Source organism: Pteropus vampyrus, unplaced genomic scaffold (assembly GCF_000151845.1).
Source record: "Pteropus vampyrus isolate Shadow unplaced genomic scaffold, Pvam_2.0 Scaffold236, whole genome shotgun sequence".
Classification (NCBI taxonomy): domain Eukaryota; kingdom Metazoa; phylum Chordata; class Mammalia; order Chiroptera; family Pteropodidae; genus Pteropus; species Pteropus vampyrus.
The window spans coordinates 2306560-2330310 of NW_011889017.1; the positions used below are offsets into that span (position 1 = coordinate 2306560).

At 44.3% G+C, this 23751-nt stretch overlaps 2 protein-coding genes across 3 annotated transcripts in view; one reads left to right on the forward strand and one right to left on the reverse strand.

Annotated features, from left to right (window-relative positions):
• Positions 1-1802, forward strand: part of NAXD (NAD(P)HX dehydratase) — a 27958-nt gene extending 26156 nt beyond the window's left edge. The window contains exon 9 of the mRNA XM_023519765.1: positions 1165-1802. Within this exon, the coding sequence (XP_023375533.1) occupies positions 1165-1315 (151 nt within the window). The 3' untranslated portion in view covers positions 1316-1802. The remainder of the gene's footprint in view (positions 1-1164) is intronic.
• Positions 1803-3854: 2052 nt separating this feature from the next.
• Positions 3855-23751, reverse strand: part of CARS2 (cysteinyl-tRNA synthetase 2, mitochondrial) — a 39613-nt gene continuing 19716 nt past the window's right edge. Inside the window, exons 8-15 of one of the 2 annotated variants that reach the window (XM_023519762.1) lie at positions 23290-23423; positions 19980-20047; positions 8495-8561; positions 6956-7094; positions 6027-6150; positions 5194-5316; positions 4539-4745; positions 3855-4055 (exon numbers count right to left, since the gene is read on the reverse strand). In XM_023519762.1, coding sequence (XP_023375530.1) covers positions 3987-4055; positions 4539-4745; positions 5194-5316; positions 6027-6150; positions 6956-7094; positions 8495-8561; positions 19980-20047; positions 23290-23423 — 931 coding nt within the window. In that variant the 3' untranslated portion in view covers positions 3855-3986. The remainder of the gene's footprint in view (positions 4056-4538; positions 4746-5193; positions 5317-6026; positions 6151-6955; positions 7095-8494; positions 8562-19979; positions 20048-23289; positions 23424-23751) is intronic. The other variant, XM_011373935.2, reaches the window with a different exon arrangement.

A 23751-nucleotide genomic window follows, 5' to 3' on the forward strand; every position in this document is an offset into this window, starting at 1 on the left:
CCACAGATGACCCAGTACCCTTTGAACAGAGACAGGCCACCCACTCTAACCCCCGTCTTGCTTTTTGCTCAGTGCTCGAGTGCAGCCAGCAGGGCAGCAACCGCAGGTGTGGTGGGCAAGGAGACCTCCTCTCAGGCTCCCTGGGCGTTTTGGTGCACTGGGCACTCCACGCTGGACCCGAGAAAACAAATGGGTATGGCCACATCTCCATCTATCCTACTTTGAAATTTTTAACTGTTAGCTATTTTAGTAGTTCATACATTTCATAAGTGGCCACTTGGAACATTCCAAATGAAATATTGCTATTATTGTAACATGGAAGAGCTCTCAGGGCAGGGCTTGATGCTAGACTGCTTGCCTGGGGAGCTTTTACTCCATAAGATGGCTCACCCCATCCGGCAATGCCAGCGGCCTCTGGGGCATCCTTAGCTTTTAAAGCTTACCAGTTAACTCTAATGTGCAGCCAAATTTGAGAACACAGTTTTTGGAGGTTCCATGTGTACCCTCTGTGTATACTTGTAGGTGGAAGTAGAGCTTACTTGAATGTTATCCTGGAAGATGTGAGTTTTAAGAATTCTAAGCTGTGGGCTTTGGCACCCATCACGGTGACAATATGGCTGCACGTGCTGGGTGGCATGTCTTGGGCTGGAGGGCCCTTCCTGACATCTGATAAAGCAGTGTTGGGCCCTTGAGGTTGCAGCACACCTGGCAGGCAGGGAGCCCTCACCCAAAGGGGCCCAAGGGGCATGTGCACATGGAAAGGAAGCTATAGCAGGAGTTTAGTAATGGAAGAACCTGCATTTTTAGATATTGACTATTTCCTCACATCCTGGACACTAAAGAGCACTTTTAATTATAACCAATAAGTCCTGGTCCGGTTCTCACAAGGGAAAACTGCTGTGTTCTAAACTTTCTCCAGACGGATAGGTATTTTCGATACACCTTTTGTCAGAGAATACCACTATCTGGATTAATGGTTATCGTAACTGTAATAAAGCTGCCTTCTGCCTCAGGGGCATATCAGACTAGAAATTGCCAGTTTGGGGTCTCAGGGCAGAAAGAGGAAGGAAATCAGAGCCTTAGATAGCTTCTGGCCCCTGAAGTCTGACGCAGCCGTGGAAGCCGAGGACTTCCCGCTGCCTTGCTAATTCCTCTGCCCTCCAGTTTCAGCCCTCTCCTCCTGGCTGCCTTCGGTGCGTGCTCCCTTACAAGGCAATGCAGCCACCAAGCCTTCCAGAAGCACGGCCGCTCCACCACCACCACTGACATGATCTCAGAAGTTGGACCTGCATTCAGCACACTCTTTGAAACCTGAGCCGATGCAAACAGGAAAAAGTGGGCACCATGATGGGAGCGACTGCTTTCATAATGGGAAAATCCACATCCAGTACATCTGAATCCTGTGTACCAGAGCAGCGCGGGCTGACTGGGAGGTTTGTAAGTCTAGGATATATGGGTTGATGTAGAGGATTTTAGAATGCAGTACTTTTTGGCTAAACTAATAAGCAGTTTGAGATGTTATGACACTAAACAAAGTATTCCTAAACTTTTCTTAGCTTCCCAGCAATAAGAGAAAAAAATGGAGAATCACTTGAAAATGGGAAATGCTTTCACCAGCTCAACTGAATTTTAGCTTGCTCCAAGGTCAGAATTCTGTTTTAATCCCTCTGAGCTTATGTCTTCTCATTCTCTCTACTTATGTATTTCATGTTTTTTATTTACACCATAAGTTCTTATTAAATAGCCCTCACAAAGGGATCCAGTCATTTCCAAATATCTGAGTAAATAAGTTTTCCACCAAAGGATATGGTGTTCATTCTTTAGCTCATTTTTGTTTTTTAAATAGTGATTATGTTGAAAGGTCTGGGCAGAAATATGAAGCACTGATTGATTAAAGTATTCAGAATAATTAGTGATTAGTTTGACCTTGGAAATCCTTTTAGAGGCACCCTGGGAAAATCAGAAAGAAACTTAATGGGACACTGATATCTGAATGCACACGTGGGGGATCTGAAATACCTCGTGTTTTACACTTTTCCATGTCTCTGCACACAAGTCCATGGGGTGGCTGATGAGGCCCAGCAGGGCGTGCATGAGTGGGAGGGATACCTGGGAGAGTCACAGTGCTGTTCCTGATGTGGCCTCTTGGGAGGAAGGCTTTGGGATGCTGGGTCTGGTGGGAGATGCACCAAGGAGGCCCTGGGGTGACTAGAACGTCATGGTCATGCCTGCTTATGGAGGACAGCTGTCCTTCTGGTTTGAAAGTGGGTGTGTCCTCAGGAAGATTTAGATTCCATTAAAGAAGTTGGTATCTCTGAAACTCAGACATTTTATTATCTTGTTAGCGTCTAGTTCACTTCTGTGTGGTTGTCTGTATAGATGACTGTTCACGAGGGCTTTTCTTAGTGGCCCGAGAGTTGCTTGTTTTCTGTCATTTCCCTGTGGGGTTTGGTTCCTCACACATGTATCTGAGTGTACTCTTACTGTTTAATAATGCCTACTACAAGGGCAAGACCTGTCCAGTTCCTTTAAAAGTCTGTTTGCCCTTTATGATTACTCTTGGGTGAAGCTTTGTGGTTCAGACACCTCACCCCAAATGGATTGTACTTTCCTTAAACCAGCCATGAAATTTTAAGATTTCTTAAATATTTGCCACTGTTACTTCACATCTAACTATAGAAGCTTCACTATATGTGAATGTCTCCAGAAAACCTGTCACGGACATTTTTTCCTTTGGGGAATTACATCTAAATCTTGGTAAATATTAAAAGGCAGCTAATGTATTTCAAGGTAGTTAAGTTTTTGCTCTGAATAAGTACAGAATTTTTTGTTTAAAAGGGAGGTAAGACAGGAAGTATACCCAGGTAGCCAGGGTATACTTCTAAATGAACTTAGTATTTGCTTCCTTGTTCTTTTACAAAGCTGTGTGTACTGACTAGCTCCAGTGAAGGACTTTCTTACTGGGAGCCTCCCATGAGAACAGGGTAGCAGCACAGAAGTACTGGATGGGCAACTCAGGTGTCCAGCCATCAGGGGACAGTCTGCTCCCAGTATACTGAAATGACCCTATTTGGATGTCTCCTGCCACCTGGGGTCTTTGCTCGACCATGCACTAAGTGGGCTACTTTTAGCAAGTCAGCTTCTGAATGGGTTTCCTTATGTGTAGTTAGGAACACCAATGCTTTTCAGGGTCATGCCGGTCAACGACAAACATGTATTTGTCTGCTGAGCCATACCAAACCATCTCTGACTATGCCTAGGGTATGCTTACCTGCTGCCTAAAGCTATACCTGGCCAGGACCTGAAAGCTGGGGTAAGCAGCTAGAGGGTCACCCTGTTTCCTGCTGGTTCACTGAACAGCTGTAGCTCCCCACCTGCAACAGAAAGGTGAGGGAACCAAGAGCAAGGCCACCAGCAAGCCTGGTCTGCCATGTGCCCTCTCATACACTTGGCCACCTCTATCATACTTCTGTGTCTTGTTCTCACCCCTGCCATACAGATTCCAGAATTAATGACCATCCCCATTTCAGCACTGCCCAGCACCTAAGGTACTGGCCACTTCCTTTTGCTTTAGAGCAGGCAGCATGGCCACATCCCTCCAAGGTCCCCCAGGAAAGGGGTGTCCTGGAAGCTGCTGCCCTGTTGGCCCCATTCACATGTCCTACCTACCCTTCCATGACGTCTCCTTAGACCCCCCAATTAGGACTCATATCCTGGGCTCTGGGCTCAGTCCTCCCACGCTGTCAGACCCTGGGGCACTGGGGCCGGCTGGCTGGCATCATGGATGATTTTACTAAACTGCACTGTGTCTATGGCCATTGATACTATAAAGAAATTCATTTTTTTAGGCATAGTTGCTAACACCAATGGGACAGTATCAGTTTTAATGTTGGCTAAACAGCCACAATGGAAAACTTTAATATAAAGCTATCATGATGTAAGCACAGAACCGCACTGTTAGCCTGTAGTTCCCGCTTCACGCGTCCTCAGGTCCTCGGTTTGTGGTCGTCTGACCTCAGATCCAGCAGTTCCCATGTGGACGTGCTGCTCCTGTCCTGGGGGAGGAAGAAGGTCCTGGCTGAGTAGGCTCACTAGGCTCAAGTGGAAAATAGGCGAGACAGTCAGGGCTCAGAGTGACAGGAGGCACTGCCAGTGTCCTGATGCTTCCACTGGTCTGGGCTGCACTAAAGGAAGCAGCTGAACGCTTATTAACAGTCACACTGCTGCCTTCCATTGGCGGGGCAGGGAGAACAGGTTTGCTCCTGTTCCACCCCAAGTCCCCAAGCTTCCATGCCCCTGGGCCTCAGTGTCCCTCTAGGGTCTGACTCTGCCCCTCACCCCCAAACCCTTCTCCCTCAGTGCCTTCCGGCTCTGACCCCTCCCGAACTCCTAATTCCTCACGAGTGGGTTTCTGCTGACAGCAGCATCGGCAGGGGATGCCTGAGCTTTCACTGTTCTGTGTTTGCGTGACGCTGGTTTACACGGCACCTCGGGGTGGTCATCCCCATTGTCACTGGGCCTCAGTGGCACTGGCCTACCTTAATACTGATGCCATGGGCAGCAAGGTCCTGGCGTAGGGTGTCGCATGCCTCCAGCAGGGGCTGCCTCTCCAGGAGCTGCTGCCGCCGGGCCTCCCTGGTGGCCTCTCCCGTGGCCAAAGCAAATTGCCGGACCTTGAGCCGGAATCGGACCAACTCCTCCACCACGCTGTACAGAGTAGCCGAGCTGCTGTCCCCTGAAACAAACTACACCCCAGGCAGAGCTGTGTGACCAGTGAGGCCCTGGCGGCAGCCCACAAAGCAGACTATATGGGGAGAATAATAACCTAAGGAAATTTGTGTACCAAGCTGGAAGGCAAGGTTCTCACTATCAGAGAAGTTACATATGGAAAGGAAGGAAAGCAGAATGCACTCTTTGTCGGGGGGCTGAAACTGAGATGTTGGTGGTAACTCCAGTCAATGTCGATGAAAATAAACTGTGCGCAGAGCTGATGACACACCACTCTATGTAGCTAAGATGGGCTGCTGGTTCTGCTCAGAACTACTGCAATTTTAGTGTTAACTTTTTCAGGAACATATTTTAAGCATGTAAATAAATTCGGTACTACGAACATTTTTAAAGAGAAAAAAGTGGTTATTATTGTACTAGCACGTAGATATCCCACAACTAAGGGCTGAAAAGAGAAGGGTGTACCTGTCGGGCTGCCAGGGAAATTCCAACGGTGTCAAAAAACTGCTCAACATAGGAGATGATGGAACCAAACACAACAGGGCTCCTAGGACCACCAGGTTCCTGTGAAAAATCACCCAAAGGTGGCTGTTAAAAGCAAAGGACATTCAATATAACAGAACAAAGACCTCACAGGTCACCTCTGCCTTTCCCTTTTTCAGTGTCTTGTGGAGACACTGGACTAAGTCCTGGTTGTCTCTCATTAACAAACTAATGACCGTGTGGAAGTCATTTAACCCCTGTATCTGAGTTCACCCATCTGTAATACGAGGATGTGTTATGGTCTGAATGCTTGTGTCCCCCCAAATTCCTATGTTGGAACCTAACTCCTAGCATGATGGTTTTAGGAGATGGGGCCTTTGGGAGGTCATGAGGGTAGAGCCGCATGGACGGGGTTAGTGCTCAGGCTGGGTGGACAGAGTCGGGGTCCCAACACGAAGTTCTCCCATTTCATGTTTTTGCAACAAACTCGAGTTCTACAGAGTTCCTCTAAGCGAAAAGGAGGGTGATGTGTTCCTTTTGTTAGCAAACATGTGAAGCCAACTGTCAGTGTGCTGGGACCTCCCTGTATCCCACTTATACCCGTATCTACTTGTCTGGGCTCTGTGAGGTGGCTGTCTCCTTTGTAATTCAAACAGGGCAGGGCTCACTGAGGGTGAAGCAGCTCCAGGAACTTACAGGTTAGTAAGGAGAGGTCTGGAAGCCACCAGCGGCGGGAAACTGGGAGCATTCTAACTGTTCCTCATGAGGAAAAACCAAACAAAAACCCTACTCTGTGGCCCTGTCCTTGGAGTTACCTTAGTGATGGCCTTCAGCTGTCTGTTCCCATGGCGAATGAGGTCCATGATGGCATCCACAGCCCTGGGTGTGTCAAAGTCGTCTGCCAAGGCAGCCTTCACAGCTACCTTGGTGTGGCTGAGCCTTGGAGGAGAGATGAGAAACAAACTCGTCACTCACTCCCTGGACCAGCCCGGCAGCGGTGGCCTCCCCTCTAAGCCACTAGCAGGCACATGGCCCTATTCCGGCCCCCTGCAGCTCTATCTCCTTTCCTCTACTGTCAGACCCCTTTAGAGCAGTCTCCGTAATGGTCAACCTGCTCTCAGTCCCAGCCCATGACAAGGAAACTCAGGTCCCCTTGGCCGCCCTCCTCCCCTTTCAGACTTCAGGCCCATTTCCCATGGCGCCATCAGGTCCCCTCAGCCCTCCTTTCTCTGCATGGTTTCTCCTATGCACCCGCCACCTGTCACTGATCCCTCCAAGGCTTCACCTCCACATCTAACTCCCTGCTGCCCCTCATTAGTGGTCTTCACCCCACTTCCTTTGGATTCCCATCTTTCTAGGCATGGGAAAGAAGTGGGCTCCAGGCCACCTTGCAGCGGGACCAGTTCTGGCCATTCTGAGCAGTATCCACATCGGCCAGTGTTGAACTGCAGAGGCGAAGCCCCTGGAGCCCTCTCTTCCCTCCAGCCTGGCACCCTCGTGGTGACAAGGCCTCTGTTCGTTACACACTAATAAATGCCAGCAGAGAATCCCATCCAGGCAGCCACCCCACAGGCAGGGCCTCCTCATTTCTCACCCAATGGGACCACAGACTCGCCCGAGGCCAAAGAGCCTGAGACTTTCCACACCAGCACTCCCGAGTGACCTCAGCAAAGGCCACACTTCCTCTAGGCTGCCTGTGTCCGGCGCCCAGGGCTCTCTGGGACGACCGTGGGATGACACCTACCTCTCCCACAGCACGCCTTCCTGGATGGGGCCACACGCCAGCTGGCCCTTCATGTAGGCCCGAGCATCCTCGACGAACGCGACTATGGCCAGAAGGAGATGCTTTGCTTCCAGCATGGAGCTGTTGCTGTAGTCAATGGCTGAGGACGGGGAAGTGGTGTACATAGGGGTGCCTGTTGAGTGTGCCCATACCCAGGAGACCCAGCGCTCCTTAGCCAGGCTGTCCTCACAGAAACCCAGCAATGGAGAAAGGACACAGCTGGTCTTTATCCTGTGCCTCTTTCAGGCCCACCCCACACAGACCACCAATCTGTCCTGACTTGGGTGTCTCACCACCTCAGAAGAAACATGGAAAACCTCTCCCAACAAGTCTTGGCCCAGGAAGTGCATTCCTGCACAGATGGCAGACAGACAGGACTCTGGAAACTGGGAGAGATCTGCCTGGGTACCTGAAACAGCTCCAAGATTACCCAACTGGTGCCATGAGGACTTTGGGATCAATATTTCAGGAGAGGGAGAGGATCCGTCCTCAAGCTCAGCGTCTTTGAGTATGTGAAAAATACTTGCTCCACCTGGGCCCACGTGAGGCACCAGACACCTGTGTCCTGGCCCCCGCAGAAAGGCTGCAGCCAGAGTGATGGGGGTGTGTTAGCTTCTCCCAAGTGGTGGAGCGGGTTAGTGTCCTGGGGCTGTGCTGCCCCAGTCCCACCAACTGAGAGCTCAAAACAACTTATTCTCTTGCAGTTCTGGCAAAAAAAGGGCTGTGCTCTTTCCAGAGGCTCTAGGGGAGGGTCCTTCCTTATCTCTTCTGGCTTCTGGTGGCCAAGGTGTTCCTTGGCTTATGGTTGCATCGCCCCAATCTCAGCCTCCATGGTCACATGGTCATGCCCAATACATGAGCTAAGCCCACCTGTCCCCAAAGGGCACCTGCTCCTCCTGCAGTGCCAGTCATAGATACTAGAGACCATACTGCTATTACACTGGTCAAACTACACATGGTAGTGCTGGTGTCCCCAGACCTCACCTTCCTGGGTGAAAAAGAGACAAAGCGCTAGACAATCCACCGCTCCCCCCACCCCCGCACAACATGGCACAGCAGAGACTTCGTACTCTGGATGGGACCCCCGTTTTGAGGGCTCCTGGTTCAGTCCCTGTGTGAGGACGGCCAGTCTAATTACCCCTCAGTTCACAAAGCAGGAAGTGGAGGGCACTGCAGGGTTCGGGCTCATCCAGACTCCACAGAGAGGGATAGGTGGGGGAGTGGACGGGAAGGACTGACTGGAAAACTCATGGCCTCCATGAGATAAGCTTCCAGTATCTTCTGGCTGAGTGCTAGAATTGTGCTATTTGATAGTGCATCCTCAGGCTTACTTTCAGAACCCAAACCTTAAGGCATGAAAGCAACCACACTAACAAGGCTGAACTTATTACTTAGCCCATATTTTGGTATTCTCCAAATACTATCAGAAGATTTTTTGCCAAGCTATACACAAGACGACACCATGGCCGGCACCCCAGAAGGACTCACTGTGCAGCTCACCTGACCTGTAGCTGCTCCGCATGCAGAAGAGTCGGAAGATGTCAGGGGAAAACGTCTTCAGAAAGTCCTAACGGAGAAATATGGGTGATGTGTAGTGTTTTTTCACATGTGTATCACTCAGATTATATTTATAATATGTGAGCTGATCTCACGTATGGAGTAATCAGGAATGTTTATGAAAAGGTTTGCTGTTTCCACACTCACTCTCAGCACCTTTTCCCACAATTTCCCTGCTGGATTTTCCACGTTCAGTCCCAGTGTCTGTGGGAAAGGCCGAGGGGAGGTGGCTGTTTGCCTGGAGTCCCTGCTCCGTGCAAGCACAGGGGATCTGCTCTGTTGTTGGCCTCAGGAGCTCTTTTCCGACACAGTTTTCTGATCTTGTCATGAAAGGACAGGGACACAACCAGGGGCACCGGATGGCCTGGGAACCACAGAAGGACTGTACACAAGAAAGGACTTGGGGAGGAGGAAGGATGCACAGCCCCTGGCTGCGTGAGAGTGATGGGGTCCCCAAAACAGGAAGGAGACTGTCCTGAAAAAGCTCACCCATGGTAACGTCGGAACAAGCGACATCCACACTTAGGGGTCACGGGCCCAGTTTCTCTCTCCAATGACAGTTCCCTGAGGCACTGAGGCTGAATCAGATCCCACGTTCATGTTTCTTGAAGAATAAACCATCCTGCCTCTGATTAAACATAAGTAAAACTAAGAACCTACTTGGAATCATCCTATAGGTTATTTCCACAATGTCTACACAGAGAAGTGAAAATTTCTTTATCAGGAAGGATAACATGGGGAAACTTAGCAGAAATCATTAAAATGGCACAACATTTAACAAAACTTCCCTCTATGGTCAGTGGAAAGTTCTGCAATGATCTTTAAGGAATGAGACATGGGGTGAAGGAAGAAGGGAGGAAAGGGCCCAGCCTCATGACAGGCTTCAGTGTGGCCTAACGAAAGACAGTGGGGCTCTGCTCAACCCTGTCGGGGCCCTGCTCAGACACAGGGCTGCCCTGGCCCCAATCTGAGGATGCATCATTTACAGTGGCCACGCTGCCAACTGACCGATGCTGAGCACTGAGCGAAAACAGGTTTGGACAGGACTTTGAAAATAGGGAATCTGGGGAAAAAACAGAACCATCCTGCTTCTTCATCATAGATTCTCAGTGAGTAAAAGATGTTATCGGCCCTTCTGTGTGTCCAACCCTCCTTGTGCAACAGCATCTCTGACCTCTCTTCAGCAAGTGACCCAGTGTGACAGCTGGGAGAAAACACCTGGCCAGGACCCTGCGCCAAGTCTGGTCAAGTGGTTCCTCTGTGCAGGTTTAAGGATGCTGTTTAGAAACAAACTTGCTCCAAGTGCCTGCTGGCTTTGGTGCAGGGATTTATACTAAGGGGACACCTGGGCACACCTGGCAGTTAGACAAAGTCTCACCCAAAGTCTCAGATACCACCTTCGCTGGTAGCTGTGCTGCTCGCCAGGACACCTGGCAGAAGTGCAGTCCTACCTACCTACCACTGACCCCAAGGCCAATCTCCTGTTCCTACACAATCTGCTCCCCTAGCCTTCATGATCATTCCGCACGACTCGGCCTCCATCCTGCTGGTTCAACATGATGCCAAGGCTACCGGGAGGCCAAACTGAACTGTAGCCTGGCACGTAAAACACACAGCTAGAAACAGACCCCCCCAGGGCCTCACAGAACGCTGTTAGTCAAGCAGATTTTAATAAATGTCAGACAATTAGCACTCTAATAAACAAGGTGCCTTTCCCAGCTTCAGAGGCAGAGCCTGGAGTGGGAGCCCCAGAAAGAGGCTACACCCTGAAAGCACCAAGCCTGCTGTCGTTGTTGGGGTGGGGGGACCCACATCAGCTGCCACCTGCCCCGAAGTGCTGACACTCTCCCTGCAGGTCCTTCAGCTCAGGGACAGGGTGCTGTGAGAGAAAGCCAAGCAGCGCTCTGGGGTCACCATGAGGGAATCTGTGCCTTTGTTGTGTTTCAGGGCACTCCTGCACATGGCACACTGGGTGGGGCTCCTCACTCTCCCGGCTCCCTGTTCATCTGTAAGATTTTATATGGTGAGAGAGGGAAGAGGGTTATAGGTGAAATGCACCAAGAGCCTTCACACTTAAACATCCTACACGCCGAGGCTAGCCTAACACCCTCTGGGCCCAGAAAAGCCCATCTCTCTAGTCACGTCCTTCTGAGCTCACTTGACCTTAACTGGGTTCATCTCTTGTCAACGCCACAGAAGATGGAGCTGGCAGCTTATCCCAGATGCTTCTTCACTGCCCTCTGGCCTCGTCTCTCTTCCCCTTGGAAGCTACTGAGGCCTGCGGGTGTGAGCTGGGAACAGTGATAAAGGCAGCCACACTGCACCCTCACTCGTGGCCTGACCCCTTGGATCACCAGGCTGACATGGCAATAACATGACACATGAGGGCTGACAGCCACCCACATCAGAGAGAAACAAATCTGCAGCTCCTCACCTGGGGAAGTGGGGCGGCCTCATTTAGTCCTCCCTGGGAAGGAAGAAGGGCCTGCTCACTCAGACTCCCAAAGCTTATCCTTTCAGAGCGATTAGAGGGTGGCTCTGGTCTGCCTTTCACCAGGCAGGGACCATCCACCAGAGGTCCTGCACTGGCATCGACGCCCCCTTGTCTGGATGCACCTGAAGCAGTGGGGAGAGCATTCTCATTCAGGTGTGGCATTATTTAGGAAGCTGCTCAGCTAATACCTTCATCTAGGGGTTCTCAACCGGGGGTCCCCAGACCTCCTAAGGCCCATAGATAGAATTCCAGAGGACAGAGCGATGTATACATTTAGATAAGAAAACAGCAGCATATTAACTTCCACTAGCCTCCCATGATCAGTGTAAGCAACAAGCCACAGCAGAATCATCAGGACCTGGCATTCCGTCACCCCAAGCAGTCGCAGGAGTCTCCCTCTCACGGTCCCGCTGCTGCATTACTTCCAAGTGTCCTATTGTATTTGAGATGATGGCAGCTATCAAACCTGCTGCTAGATTTTGTTAAATAATTCACTGAAGAAGCACATGCATTCCTGCATTTCAATATAATCAATGCCTTTTATAATCTTATGTATTTCATTTTATGAATTTAAAAACATTAAATTCTAAGGAAGGGTCCACACAGACTTCGCCAGGCCACCAAACCAACCTCCGGGGAAAAAAAAAATGAGGAACTCCCATCTAATCCAGATCTTTATCAGTAATGAAGCTGGTTTTTCAACTTCTATGTCCTGTGTGTTCCTTCTCAAATTGTAAAAAAAAAAAAAAAAAAAAAAAGGAATATATTTTTTAGTCCCTTTAGTTTCCCAAAACTAGCCAAATAACTTGCTCCCCATTCACTGTATACCCACCCATGTTTTTTCTACAGTAATTAATGCATCCACACACGTCCCTTCTATCATTTCACATTACTTCCTATTCAAACCTCCAAGGACTGTGTGGAAACATGACACTTTAAGTACCACAAACAGTAAACTCAGATAAATAACATTGCTATGTAAGGGTTTATCATTTACAAAATGCTGAGATGAAATATGCTAATTATCTAGCCTGTTATGATGACAAAAAGACGAGGCTTAGAACACTGAAAGCCAAACCACTAAATGGCAGAGGTGTACTCCAGCTCTAGATCCTATGCTTTTTTCCATAATAAATCTTTCCTACTTGCTGGGTCATTTCCCCATTGTGGTCTTTCTGAGGACTTTCCAGTTCTAGCTAATTTGAATAATGCCTCTGAATGGTTACCTGCACAGGGCTGTGTCTTGCAGCAATAACTACTTATCTCGGGTTTCTGGGTAGAGCTCTGCCCTGAGGGACCCCAGGAAACAAGCAGCCCAAGAATGCTGAACTGGGTTGACACCTGGAGAGCAGAGACAGGCACACGGATGACCACTCACCAGCATGCAAGAGGGCCTTTCCAGCCACTCTCTTTGGTCTTCCCTCTTATATCTTATCCACAGGGGATACATTCCAAGACCCCCAGTGGATGCATGAAACCATGTATAGTATTGAACCCTACACACACACACACACACACACACACACACACTTTTCCTATACATACATATGATAAAGTTTAATTTATAAGTTAGGCACAGTAAGAGAGTAACAACAACGATCATAAAAGACAATGAATTAGAACCATATACTGTAATAAAAGTTATGTGAATGTGGCACATTATTAAGTAAAATAAGAGTTACTTGAACACAAGTACTGTGATATTACCACAGTGGATCACTGGAGACTCTGAATAAAGGATGATTCACATCCAAGGCGGGACGGACTGGGACAGTGTGAGATTTCATTCATGTGCTCAAAATAGCACACAATTTAAAATTTACAAATCTTTTACTTCTGGAATTTCCCATTTAAAATTTTCAGATTGCAGTTGACCGCGGGTAACTGAAACTTCAGAAAGTGAAACTGCAGATAAGGGGGAACCACTAAATTTCTTTAGATTTCTTTCCCCAAAGCACACCCTCAACTGCTTTATAACATGTTAAAAGCTGCTTTTCTGTTTCTGGCATATAATGTATCAGGAGACCTACGCTCCAACTGCCATGCCTACTTTAGGTAAGCATTTGTTTTTGTTTTGTTTTTTAATTGTCGTTTTTCATTTAATAAATTGTCAGATGTTTGGTATGTATGGGTATGGAGCTGTTTTCAACCAAAGCAATGGATGAAAAACATCATATGACTGCGGTCAGCAGTTCCTCATGCGTAGCCCTGAGCTCACCTGGCCACGTGTCACAGAGAAACAAACATCCCTGCATCAGTTCTCCACGTGTTTATGCTTTCTTTCAAGCTGATACCGTGCTCCTACTCTCTCAACTTTCTGCTTGTATTTTAGCATTTACTTACAAAATTTAAAAACTGTAATGTTATGGGTATTCTATGTCTGATAAAGTTCTTTGGTTTTTCTAAAAGAAATCTCTCTTCTATTTTATTATATTTTCTGGATAGCTACGTTCTCTACTTCATTCCAAAAAGGATTTTAGGTGGGTTTTAATTTAGTTTTTTTAATCTTTTTAGGTGGCTTTACTTTGAAGGGTTTTTCCTCCCATTCAGAATCTGGATTCATTCAGATGAACTTAAGTTGTATTCACAAATCTGAAAGTTAATAGTTCTCCAAATCCCAGCAATATTAGGGTATTTGTTTTCAGCACTTTGGGAGTGCTCCTATGGAGTTACAGTAGTTCAAAAAGAATTCTAACCTTTCCATATCATTCCGTTTCTATGGACTATTTGCTAATAATAATGTAGGAAAAAGTGAGACTACATCAAAGTCTTCTGCAAAGTAAAGGAAATAATCAACAAAATGAAAAGGCAACCTGTAGAATGGGGAAAAAAATTCCAAATCATGTGTCTGATAAGGGTTTGATATCTAAAATGTATAAAGAACTCATATAACTCAATAGCCAAAAGAACGAACAAAAAACCCCACAAACAATCCAATTAAAAAGGGGCAAAAACCTGAATAGACGTTTTTCCAAAGAAGATATACAAATGGCAAACAGGTACATGAAAAGGTGCTCAACACCACCACTAAGCATCAGGGAAATGCGAATCAAAACCACGATGAGATATCATCTCACACCTGTTACTATGACTATCATCAAAAAGACAAGAAATTACTAGTGTTGGTGAGAATGCAGAGAAAAGGGAACTCTTGTGCAGTGTTGGTGAAAATATAAACTGGTGCTCTGGAAAACAGTGTGGGAAGAGCTATGGAAAACGGTATGGAGGTTCCTCCAAAAATTAAAAATAGAATTACCATATGATCCATCTATCCTACTTCTGGGTATGTATCCAAAGGAAATGAAATCAGTATCTTGAAGAGACATGTGCATCCCCATGCTCACTGCAGCATTTTTCAAGACAGTCAAGACATGGAAATAACTTAAGTGTCCATCAGTGGATGAATGGATAAAGAAATGTGGTATTTATATACAATAGAATATAAATCAGCCCTAAATAAGGAAATCCTGCCATTTGCAGCAACATGGATGAACCCAGAGGATATTATGCTAAGTGAAATAAGCCAGAGAAAGACAAATACTATATGATCCACTTATATATGGAATGTAAAAAACAGAACTTACAGAAACAGAGTAAAATGATCAATAGCAGGGGCTTTGTGGGGGTGGGAGTGCGGGAGACAGGGAGATGCTGGTCAAAGGGTACAAACATACAATCATGAGAAAGTTCTGAGAATCTAATATACGGCATGGGAACTATAGTTAATAATACTGTAATGTATACTTAAAATTTGCTGAGAAAATAGATCTTAAGCATTCTCACCACACATATGCACGAAGAAACTATGTGAGGTGATGGATGTGTTAATTAGCTTGATTGTGGTAAATATTTCACAGTGAATATCAAAATACTACACTGTGCACTGTAAATATATATAATTTCATTTGTCAATTATACCTCAATAAAGCTGAGAAAAAATACAGGAAAGCATTCTAACTTCTTCCTTATTGCTATGAATGCCCGAGTCATATCCTAACCCTGATGTGACAAGGTCTTCACACTGGTGTTCACGGACATTAATGTTTTAATGTGCTCCTGCCCTATCCTCTAATATCACTGTTTCTGCACTACTCTGGTTCCACTATACAATCTGACCACAGAATCCTGAGAATGAAATGTGACGATGCCTGTGTAAGTTTTGCTGGAAGACTCTCAGAGGGAGGTAGTGAGCTCCTGGGAGCTCGGCCATCAAGGGGTGACAGCCATAAGCCCTTCAAGGCACCATGAGGTCAGGGGGTGCATGCTAGCAGGAAGCCGGGGTGCACTACCTATAATGCCATGTGAGATCTATCCCAGCACCCCGGGGAGAACGGGTGGCTGCCCTGGCCTCTCCTGGCCCAGGCCCACACTTACTCAGCACTTTATGTAATTTCACCTGCATAGAAACCCCACAAAATAGGTCTTGTCATCTAATTTTAAAAGAAGAAAAAAGCAAAGGCTTTGAGAGGTTAAGTAACTGGTCCCAAATCATAATCTAGAAATTAGAAAAGGCCGGTTTTGAGCCATCATCTGCACTCTAAAGGTTGAGCTCTTTCCATACTAACTGCAGGCTCTGTTAAAACAGAAAGAAGAGTTTTCACGTAGATATAGGCATACCTCGGAGACACTGTGGGTTCGGTTCCAGACCACTGCAATAAAAAGTATCACAATAAAGCAAGTCCTAATCTTGCTTAATGCTGGAAGTAGGTCTTGCCTTCAATTTGTAAAAAACACATCTGTGATGCAAAAACCTATCCATGGCCTCCAAAATAATGACAACTGGCAGGAAAACTTTCTTCTGCTAGAAACTAGAAAATGGACGAATATTTTTAACTACAGTCAAGGGGAGGCTAGCCAAAAATATGAAGTAAAAATAGCCAATAAATACATACACACAAATTCATCATAACAAAGAAATGGAAATTTGGTGCATTTTGCACCAAATTAACAAGGAAAATGTTAGCCTGATTAGGATTCCTTACATTTGATACGGATGAGGGAAATGGACACTTTCAATACACTGCTAGTGGGAATGTTGATGACACTTACTGCTAAGTTACCAGAGGCTGTGTCCAGAACATTCTGCATGTGCACATGTCCTCTGACGTGCGTTTATACTACGTTACTAACCACTGGGTGTGTGAACGGGTACTCATCGCAGTACTGTAGACTAGAGAATGCAGGTCTTCTACAAAGTCCAGCAGCAGGGAAATAACTCAGCCGTGGTACAGCACTGCTATGGGCCACTACGTGGTCACGAAAAGTAACACAGACTTTGTAATACCTGAAATTTTTAAATGCACATACTCTAGTAGAAAATTTGATATAATTTAAGTGACCATCAATAAGGCATTGTTTAAATTAGTTAAGGTACATCCATACAATGGAAGACTCAGCTATTCAAAAGAATTAACTCCATATGGAAGAAAAATGACTAATCTAAAAGACTCAAAAGTGAACAAAGCAAATGCAAAACAGTGCTACCACTTGTGTAGAAAGAAAATAAGAAATGTTTCTAGAGACATGTAAACACGCACACACACACTCATGCTACTAAGAAGCGGCTGCTCTGAGAGAGAAACTGGGCGGTAGGGAACACACTGGGAAGGAAACATGTTTCCTCCATTTGTACCTCTGAATATCCTCCCGTGTGCTCCTCTGTCTTGTCTGTACTTTTCAAACTACCCGCAATGAAATACATTACTTCTATGATCAGATTAAAATATTACTTAAATTGATGGGGGCGGGGAAGCAGGTGCATTCATTACAGGATATACCATATATTGAGGCATGTAAGGAAGAAGAGAAAATAAGAATTCTTATACAAATGGCTTATTTTTGTAAAATGAAACAATGGAAATATAATCCAAAAGCCAACCTAACAGTTACTAGAGAGAAGGGTGTAATGGGTACAAGGAAGGATCAATGTCTATGCTTCATTAATAGTGTTAATTACTGAATCCTAACAACGTTTGACATATTTAAAAAATAAAGGTAAATCAAAAAAGGGGGAAGGTATCATCCAACTGGAAACAAACTGAACAAATGAGCCCGCTGTGTAGCGTATGGACACCATTCAGAGAAAATAATTGAACTCTGACTGCACGTGTATATTCTGACCCTGTAACAGTTGAGGGATACAGTCTAAGAGTAAAAAGAAATGCAAGCCCAGACAGGCATATCTGCAGAAACTGAAAGTAGTCTAGTCATTACCAGGGACCGGGGGGGACAGGGACTGAGAAATGACTGTTAGGATGTACAGTTTCTTTTTGGGGTGATGAAAATGTTCTTTAATTAGATAACGGTAAAGATTGTACAAATCTGTGAATATACTAAAGATCACTGAATAATAACAATTTAAAGGGTGAATTCTCTGGTACATAAATTATATCTCAATAAAGCTATTATTGAAAAAAACTGCTAAGAAATCTTAAACTTTACTCAACAGTTTTACTGTTAATAGGAATACTGGTATTACATTTTTTAACTTATTTGGTGTCTATTTTAAGATAAAGCATAAAGTAGATATGCTGTTATAAAGAAACACGATTTTTAGTAAAAGAAAAAAAGAAGAGCTAAAACAAAAAGGCCCTGTAATATTATATTTTATCTGGATATTTCAAAATGGACTCAAACTAACTACTTCATGGGAATAAGTTTGTTTCCTCCCCCAGCTCTGTCCCCTGAGAGGCCTAAAAACAATGTCCTTCCAGCATCAACAAACATACCAAGTGCCCAGACCTTGGTTCAAAATTCCATTTCCTCACAAAGGCAGCAATGGCAGGTCTGGGCAGGGGGCAAAGGGTAAACAGGACTGAAAGCAAGGACACACACAAGACCTGTCCCCGCAGCGCTGGAGCCCTCCCTGGCCAAATCCAGGATAATTTCAGCACACAAAAAAATAAAGAATAACTTGATAATACACGAAGTAAATATAATCCTTAACTCCATAGTGAAACTGCAAAGAAATAGAAAGATAGACAAAAACCCATTCTTTGAAAAGGAATGATAAATAGTAAATGTAAAAGAAGCCACAGAATGAGACAAACACAACTCTGTAAGAACCACTGAAATGCTCGACAAAGGTGAGGCCCACCAGAGAATGCTAAAATCTCATAGCGGAAGGTTGCTGAGAACAAGATATCCATGTGGTATATCATATCCTGCAGGTTCTTAATAATCATGAAAAGGAAATAAACATCTCTACAGCAGAGAAATCTGGTGGCCATCCCCCAGCCAAGCAGTCGAACTTAACGCCACTAAGTCAGACAGCCTGACACTGTGGCCCCAGAGGGATGCAGTGTGAAGTCCACGGTACCATTGATGAAATGTTCCCACCAATCAGCCTTGAGACCTCACTTCCAGTTATAGGAAATACAGGAGAAAGAACAACTTAAATGACACTGCAAAGAAACGGACAAATCCAAAATGTGGGATATTCAACAAAATTTGACTGGTCTCTTCAAAGAGTCAATGCCATAGGGAAAAATACACTGTGGTAGATTAGAATCCTAAAAAGAACGGTGTAATATTATTCAGCCTTAAAATAAGAAGAAAATCCTATCACACACCACAATACAGTTCAACCTTGAGGACACTGTGCTAAGTGAAATAAGCCAGTCACAAATGGTGGTTGCCAGGAGCAGGGAGGAGGAAATGGAGAGCTGTTCATTGGGTGGAGTGTTTCAGATGAAACATCTCCGGGCTCTGTTACACAATAGTGTGAACGTAGTTTATGCTACTGAGCCGTACACATAAAAACGGTTAACATGGTGAATGTTATGTTACATTTCTTATCACTACTAAAAAAAAAAAAAAAAAAAGCCTAAGAAGACACAACATCCAAATGCAACACATGAATTTGACTGGATCCTGGTTTTAAAAAAAGCTATAAAAATGTACTAGGACTAATGGAGAAATCGAACTAGGGACTAGGTAACTGATAATATTAAGAAATTATTGCTAGCTTTATTAGGTTTGGGTTATGTAGAAAACCATCCTTATATTCAGGAGTTGCATGCAAAATAGAGAAGTCTGCAACATATGTTCTCATGGTTCAACAACAATAAAATGTGTATTTATGTGCACACACATATACACATGCACAAATACACCTACTACTCCCATATAAAGAAGCAACGATAGCATAATTATAACATTCTTGAATCTATGTGGTAAGTATAAGTTTCTTTAGCTTTTCTGTATTTTTGAAAGTTTATATAATATTGGACATTTCTGTTTATGAAAAGTACATAATGATTATTTTGTGAGGAACACTCCCCTTTGAATTTATTCTAAATCTGGTTCCCACCAGATTTTAAAATAGCTTCAGTAGTTGAGTATCCGTGTGATGAAGTTCTGATCACTATCCCTGTCAATGTAATTTGCAGTTAAATTAAGTTGGCTTTACAGACCCAAAGACAAAGGAAGATCAAATTTTTTAAAAGTGTTTTCCTACCAGTGCACTTGATTCCCATTCACATGAAAATTCACATTCCATTCTTCATCTCCACAGCACAATAAAATTTTTTCAGGTAGGTTAAGAAGCCAGCACGCAGCAAAAATCAAACAAATCAACAAACGCCAAAGCTACACTAGATAGGATGCTGGTGGTAGGACAAGAAAAAAGAGCAGGAAGGAAATCTAGCAAACGTAACTCAAGAGATAATAAAATTGTTATGAACAGAAATGGAAAGAAAGTGAATCCTGGAATGCAAGAAGACAAAGGCAGACGTCCACAAAGAAAGCCAACAGAAAACAGGAGGAATGCATGGGGAGAGAGAATGGGGAACAGAGAAATATCACTGTAGGACCAAGGGAAAAGGAGCCAGAGAACACTGGGAAGCAGAGATTCGGGGTCTCATACTATGTATCAGCCTTCGAGACAGGTTCGGCAAGCTGGCAGTAACCCAGGAGTTAAGAAAAGCACATTACCTTAATAGTAATGTAGTTTTTCAGTGATTTGGACATTTTTTCTTCTTCACCTTTCACGTGCAAATGCCCTGAAACAAAAACAAAGGCATTCATTCTGAATTGGGTGGGAAGAAAGGGACTCCTCCACCCCATCCGCAGAGGGGAAGACGGTGAAGCGGGTGCTTCTCCAATAGATGACTGAGTCACAGGGCTGGGACTGTGGCCACCGCAGGGACACGGAGGAAACAATATATGCTGCATTCTCTAATATACAAATACCCATGTATATGTAGATATAAGATTCCCCCAAATCTTCACCCACATCCGACCCTTCAGAAGGTACCCACAGCTTCGTTTGTTCTAGGGAGTCAAGTACATCCAGTCCCACAGTGGGTCATAGATGGGCACCATTGACTCAGAACCCAGAGAAGGACAGATGAACTGTGGCACTGCCAGAAACAGTTAACTTTCCCGCTTTCCTATAACTTAGAAACAATGATTTAACTGACTCAACACGTGAAGAAAGGACAAACCTCTAGTTTTTCAAATCAGGTTCAGGGCAATAAAAGCTTGTTTACAGGGGGTTCAGACCTGCAGAGCTTGCAGGTCTCTGAGAATGATTAGATTTTCTGTTGTGGTTGGTTTCAGACTTCTCAACACCTTGGTATTTTTCGCCCCCATGTATGTGAAAGGCCAGAGGAAAACCAAACTCATGTCAGAAACTTCTCAGTCTGAGCCTGGAATTCATCCTGGGCTTTATTTTTATGAGGTTCATTCAAAGAGAGGGCCTTGGCTTTCCTCACAGAAGATTCTTCTACTTTTTCTGACAGTTCAGAAACAAAACTTGGCTCCAGCTTTTCTGAGAACTGGTTAAAATGTGGCTACCAAAAAGAAATATCACCTTGAATATGTAACTCTATCTAATGTGTCATGCACATCAAGCACAATTAAAATTTTTTAATCGACAATATCTGGAAAACTACAATCTGACTACCTAACTCTACCTTCCAGCCATTCACTTCAGAAAAAAAAAAAGTATTAATGTAAAGATACATGTACTCCATGTTTATCGCAGCATAATTCACAGTGACCAACACATGGAAACTACCTAAGTGTCCTTCGATGGGTGACTGGACAAAGAAGATGTGGTAATATATACGATGAAATACTATTCAGCTATAAAAAAGAATAAAATATTGCCACTTGGGACAACATGGACAGACCTTGAGAGTATCATGCTAAGTGAAAAAAGTCAGATGGAAAAGGACAAGAACCATATGACTTCATTCATATGTGGGATATAAAGCAAAGTAACAAATCAACAAACAAAACAAGCAAACAATCTCACAGACACAGACAACAGTGTGATAGTTGCAGAGGGGAAGAGAGGAGGGGGGAGGATGAACAGGGTAAAGGAGGTCAAATATATGGTGACAGAAGGGAACTAAACCTTGTGTAGTGAGCACACAATGCAATATACAGGTGATGTATTATAATATCGTACACTTGAAATTTACATATTAACCAATGTTACCCCAATAAATAATTTTTTTTTTTTTAGTATTAATTCTCTTGTGTGTCAGGAGAAACTGCTATTTCTCCAGGACAGGGCAAAAAGTGGAATGAAGATTCCAGTGCCTTAATAGATGGAAAAGTCAGAACAAAATCTTTCCCATTCCTACATTTATAGGTAAATAAGACCTACTGTTTTATAAACACCGAACTCATCATTAACTGACAGAGGCTGAAGAAGTGAGTGTTCATACTGCTACGAGTTACCTTTTTGATCCTTAGAGCCACAGTTCACTCAAGAGCACACTGCATTTCGCAGGGCTCAGTGCAAACCATAACTCAGCAAGAGCATTAACCGATGAAGTATCTGTGGAGGGATCAAGCTTTAACTTGCCAGGTGGTAAATATAATGATGATTTGTTCCCGAATCTGAGACGAAGGACAGGAAAACCTCCTTCACAGCTCCTCGGACCTTGAAGATTTCCTCTCCACCTGGGCTCTGTGCTCATTTATTCTCTAATTGTGTTACACTCACAAGTCCTCATGCCAAAGGGGAGAGACTTTATTTCACACAACTTCTGAAGTGAAGTGTAGGCACCTGATTGTGGAACTAGCTGGATCCCCGGAGGGTCATTTCTGAAGCATTCTCCCTCCCAGGCAGTGCCTACCTTCCCTGCCCCCATCAGCACCAGCTGAAAATGGATCATTGGGTTTCTATCCTTCTACTTAGGGAATCTGCCCAGCAAGGCATATTGTTGGCAGAAATAAAGTGGATTTTGGCTACTGCTGAGTTCTAACCAGGGAAACAAAGTAGAATACCAGAAAACAGCTCTCACACCATAAATAGCAATTCAGCCAACTTTGTTTCTGCTTTTTTTTTTTTTTCCAGACTACTTTAAGGCAGTATAGAAGTGAGCTAGTCGTCATGGAATGGAGATGCTCGTTCCTGGGGCGCCCTAAGGGCACGCACAGTGAAGATGGGGGTGACTCCCAGGAGAGGTTGGGGGTATAGAAGACAGTACGGTAAGTGCACTCTGGGTAAGCAGCCTCATCAGTACTGCAATGGGGAAAAGCCACACGAGCTCTCACCACAGACTTTAAGCAGCCTACTGCATGTTATAAAATTGGAGCATCTCTGCATTTAATACTACCTCACTGGGGAAACCTAATTTCCTTAATTCAAGAACTAAAAGAAATGGTATTTGTTAGTGCACTGTGTTTTAGATGTTGATTATCTGCATCTCCCAACCCTACCATTCCAAAAAGTTAATAAAACCAGTTCATTGTGGCCCCACGACCATTGTCAAAATCTAGACATGTGAATCTTTCCATGCATCAAGGGCAATTCCAAAATCGCTATGCTCAAAACATGCTTATTTCACAATCCACTTCTGAGAACGGGATGGCTGGTGTAACGATGTTCTTTGAATAGTGAAATGGGAGGCAGTGTTATTAGCGGATGACAGAAAAATATGGCAACAATATTATAGCTCAAAATCGGCATATTCGTAATAGATTACGTCATACTATTTGACGTTCCTTAATAGTTTTATTTGTAAGAAACTTATAAAGAACAACACTATAAAACATTTTCCATATTGTCAGTTCATATTTCATTTCCAAAAAGGTAGACTCATTCCCACCCAAGTAAGTTCATTTCCAACTGATGGAAATTCAAGAACAATTTAGGAAACAACTCCATTTCTTGACCTATTAGCTATGTTACTTGACCTATCTATGTTACTTCTAAATGTTTCACCAATAAAGACAGAATTAATAGAATTGAAACAGAAGAAATTAATCTGAAGTCATTACTTACCAGAATGTAGAAAATAATTTCCCCATTGCTTGCACTGATGAAAGACCTCACACTGTGCAATTTCGTTTTCATGGTGCGGAAAAGCTAGATCTATCCCACCTGAATGGATATCCAATTGACTTCCAAATACCAAACTGTAAGACACAGTGCAGAGCTGTGAACCAATTCAATCAACACATTTCTCCAACCACATTTTATATTTAATATTTCCAGCTTTTATGCAATGAATAAACTGGATCTTAGTTTTCAATCAATATGCATGATAATTTAACTGATACAAACAGAAACTGAAATTCTGTTTTAACTTTACAAAATCCCTAATTCATTAGCTTTTCCTCCCAGTAAAGAGACTTAATTCTCTGCTCCAGGTATATGGTTTTTAAAAACTTACAGTAGGTAGAGTTTAGTGGTTTTCCAACTTTAACAAAAGAGAACTATAAAATCAAGAGAATTTTTAATTTG